Raw genomic sequence first — 4293 nt, 5'->3', positions numbered from 1 at the left:
AAAGACAGTTACAAAGCACATGCTTGTGTGTTCGAAACATTTTTTAAAGTTCGAAACAATATTTTACCCGGTATGTATGCATTTATATGATAATTTTTCTTCTGAAATATTTTTATTTTCCTGAAAATAAAGCATTTCTATTTTAGAGGATTCACAATTGAAATTAAATTTCTGCTTCATTATTTGGTTAAATATTAATCTTATAACTGGATGAAAAGTATGTTTTGCTATTTTTCAAAATTTTTGATAAATATAAACAANCATAACCAAAGGATAAAGATATTCTTGCTTAATTTTTATGAGAATAAGTATTGGTGACTTACCTTATGGTAAGTAGAATTATGGAAAGAAAATTTATGAGTCCTCTGCTTTATTTTGCTCGAAAAAGAATTTTATTGGAAGTAAAGAAATGCTCTATTTATTTATAGAAAGGATTATCGGCTACATAGAAAAGTATTTACAACACTGCTTTATAACACCACATGTTTTAATGCGGTTTGAATTAAGAATTTTTTCACCTCAGTGATGCTCCTGGATTTCTCGTCTCTTTCCAGATATGCTAAAATATCTAATAATTTAATAAAATCCATCACTGGACAAAAAAATCAAGCTAGCTAGTAAAAAAATTCTAATGTATCACACAGTTATACACTGGGAAACAGATATAATATCAGATTGTATTACTTTTTTCTGACGCCATTTGCCCGAGACTGCAGCGCTACCTATAGTTTACTTGAATTGCGAATAACGAATACAAATGAAGAGTTTTGAACAAAAAAGTTTTGTATCTCTAACCGTAATCGGTTATCGGTTTTAAAGATTTATTTAGGAAGTTCTAAATTTATTTTCTTCAAATTTTTGGAAAGTTTGAAGGGACAGAATTTGATTTATTTATTATTTGATGTAAGTATATGTGATGTTAAGTGATTTATTTATTTACTTACACTGTTACTTCAATTATAATATGGTGGATAATTGAATGCATTTTTTTTTTTTTAGTTTCTAAGCCGTTTGCCTTGCCACAGTTTGGCCCAGTTCATTTTATTCAGCTGTTAGCCCACTATTTTTTTTAATTGTGTTATTTATTTTAATTCATTTTTACTACATGCTTTTATCACTATCCGAGTACTGTATTAACTTTGTTTAATTCTAACGGTGCCACAAAGCTTTATTTGTGATTCAATAACCTTACACCCTGCGACAATGTATAATACTAATAATTACGACGATTTAGGGGCAAATGCCGTCACGTTGACATTTTTTTTTCTTGCGCAATTTGGTATTATTAATAAGAAGAATTCAAAATTCAGATCATGATACCGAAATATCCCCTCAAACTTATCTGTCTCTAGTTTGAAAGCCTCTACAAGATATTTTTGGAATTGATTTTGTAATCAAAACTAATTTATGAAATATTTGGTGTGATTAGAAATTTTTTCCTTTACTTTTTTAATGTATAGTAAAAATTTCTTTCTAGTAAATAACATACTTGTTAAGAAATATGTGTTCTGTTTTATTTGGGTCACAATTTCCATTATGTTAGTCTTGAATTTGTGTGTACTTCTTTGTGTGTTTATAGATATGAAATGCCTGGGTTATTTTAATTTAGGGTGTTTACCTAGGTATTTTTTAGTTTACAAAAAGTTCCTTCTCTTTTCATAACATTTACAAAAATTTTGTATATATTTAAAGTTCAATTAAGTTTTGATCATGTTGTGAATAATCAATTTATTATAATTTTCTATGTTATTTACTTACTATGTTTTATGTTTACTTGTTATTTGCTGTAAAGAAAAATCCATTCAATTAAGCATGTAAATTATTAAAATAGTAATTTTTTGTTGTTTTATTTGAGATTGGTTATGGTTCTATCCACCCCAACTTTAGATTTCTAATCATAATTCCCATTATTTGTAATTTTAAATGTAGCATTTACAAAAGTTTTGCCTGAAATATATTTTTAAATGAATTTTTTTTACAAGTTATAAGTAATATTTTTTATTGTATGAATAATACATTGCTTATTTGATAAATAATTAGTTATGATGTGTTAATCTATAGTCGAATCTGTTATTAAATGTCTACCCATAGAGACAAAAGTATTTTGAATTTAAGCAATAGCTCATCTTGAAGAGATTCCCTTGACTTGCTATTCATAATATATAACAGAATTGGTTTCATTTTGTTAATGTGGCTGATTTTAAAAACTAGAATGTCTGCACCTGGGGACCAAAATGTTTCGAATTAAAGCAATATCTCATTTTTAAAAGATTCCCTTGTCACGCTATTGATAATATTTAAAAGAATAGATTTCATTTTGTTAAAAGAGGAGAGTTAAACTTAATAAGAATCCATGGCTGTTAGTAATAGTTTCCTGAAAGATCCCTATTGAAGTAAAATTTTCACCCAAATAATTGCTTGCTTGAATATTTAAATAAGTGTTACTAATACATAACGAAGCGAACCTCATTTATAGAAATCAGTTTAGAGCTTCTTTTTTTTTGTTCTAAAATGTTCCGTTTATTTTTATTCAAAACTCTCTTTGAAGTTTAAAAAAAAAATCTTTTATTTACCTTTAATGAATTAAATGCTTATTTACTATTCAAAATTATGAATACGCATAATACATAACATTTCGAGTATATTTAATGTCAATCATAACTGGAAACTATTGCAGTTTTTCTATATTGATGACTATAAAACTGTCTAAAATTCCCTATGTGTAAAATATTCATTACATTACGCAACATTTATGAAAATCTACTGGATTTTTTTCCTCTGCATCTTGGCAGCTAGACAATCCCTTGTGTATGTTGCTCCAACAAGATTCACTTCTAAATATTAGTTTTCAATTTCATGTTTTTAATTATCATTATTTTTTTTAGATGGCTCCTCCTGTTTGGGCATATCAAGTCGATAACTTTATCCCTCCTCCTGACGAAGAACTGGTTTGTAGTATTTGCCAAGCAATTTTCTGTGATCCAGTTCAGTCTCCATGCAACCATGTTTTCTGCAGAACTTGCATTGCAAAGTGGCTCGAAACCAACAGGAACTGTCCGATATGCCGCAAGAGGACCACACGCACAACCTTACAAGAAGTTGTCCCCATAGTTAAAAACATGATAATGAAACTTATACTCCGTTGTCATAATTCAGAAAGAGGCTGCAAAGCTAAGTTTCCATTAGAAAGCTGTGAGTCCCATGTCAAGGATTGTCCGTATGAATTAGTACAATGTAAAAACAAACCCTGCAAGCAAATGTTTGTTAGGAAAGATATCAAAGATCACGAGACAAACTCTTGTTTTCACAGTGTCGTTCGATGCGATTCCTGTAGGTTAAAGGTATCCTGTCGCAGTCTTCTTACTCACAATTGCGTTGATGAGTTGAGGGTAAGACTTAAAGGTGAGAAAAGATTCAATAAATTTATAGCTTAAATAGATTGTTCTATGAATTATATTTATGTTCTCTAATGTTTTTTCTTTTTAGCTTAATGTACAAAAAACATTCTATTAGTTCTAGCAGTGTAAGTAAATTAATATTTTGGTCAAGAAAGAAAATTGGACTCGTTGCCTTTTCTTGTCCCTTTATATTACAACACCACGTATTTGAAAGAGAAAAATTGCTTATTCATTGGAACCAGGGTTGGCAAGTTTTTGACACATGACGGTTATTACCATGGTTTTTGCCGTCATGTCAAAAAACCCATAGTTTTGGTAAAACTGTATTTTTATTTGAGTTTAACTGCTTATAATTTAAAATTAATTCCTTTTTGAGCAATAAAATTAGAAAAAAAAAAGTTGTTAAACGATATTTAAGAACTGATTCTTGCATTTTCCCAACATGTTTATATCAAAACATACTATTTGAAGTAAAATATTAGGATAGGTACTAAACAAAATTTTCAGCATTTCCAAAGCATCACTTTGTTTGGCATATTACATTACTGAAGAACGTCAAGATTGATTACTTTTATTCATAAAATCTTGCTTTGAGAAGCACATGTACATAAAAAGAAAGCCTCATAAAATAAACTTTTCTTATCAATTTTTTTTTCAATATTTTACACAGAAATGAAACATGAAAAAGCCTGGGAAACCCTTTTAGAGTTTCCTTGCAACATTGCAATAACCTTTTGTTATCATTATCCTCAATGACAGGCTTCCATTGACAGAATCTTCTCGAATTTTGGACTCATCCATACTAAACTCAGAAATCGACTGGGCAATGAAAAATGCGCAAAATTAGTCACTTGCTATCGTATGCTTCGGCACAGTGACCCCGACTACTGAACAT

The 4293-nt window shown here is 29.2% G+C and overlaps 1 protein-coding gene across 2 annotated transcripts in view; it reads left to right on the top strand.

The window, feature by feature from the left end:
• The first annotated feature begins 761 nt into the window (after nucleotides 1–761).
• Nucleotides 762–4293, top strand: part of LOC107452402 (uncharacterized) — an 18906-nt gene continuing 15374 nt past the window's right edge. Inside the window, exons 1-2 of one of the 2 annotated variants that reach the window (XM_016068874.3) lie at nucleotides 762–903; nucleotides 2886–3402. In XM_016068874.3, coding sequence (XP_015924360.2) covers nucleotides 2886–3402 — 517 coding nt within the window. In that variant the 5' untranslated portion in view covers nucleotides 762–903. Of the gene's footprint in view, nucleotides 904–960; nucleotides 1052–2885; nucleotides 3403–4293 lie in introns of those variants that run through there. The other variant, XM_071180781.1, reaches the window with a different exon arrangement.

This window comes from Parasteatoda tepidariorum, chromosome 5 (genome assembly GCF_043381705.1).
Source record: "Parasteatoda tepidariorum isolate YZ-2023 chromosome 5, CAS_Ptep_4.0, whole genome shotgun sequence".
Lineage (NCBI taxonomy): Eukaryota > Metazoa > Arthropoda > Arachnida > Araneae > Theridiidae > Parasteatoda > Parasteatoda tepidariorum.
Note: the sequence above shows the minus strand (reverse complement) of the source record. Positions and strands in the feature narration are given on the sequence as shown.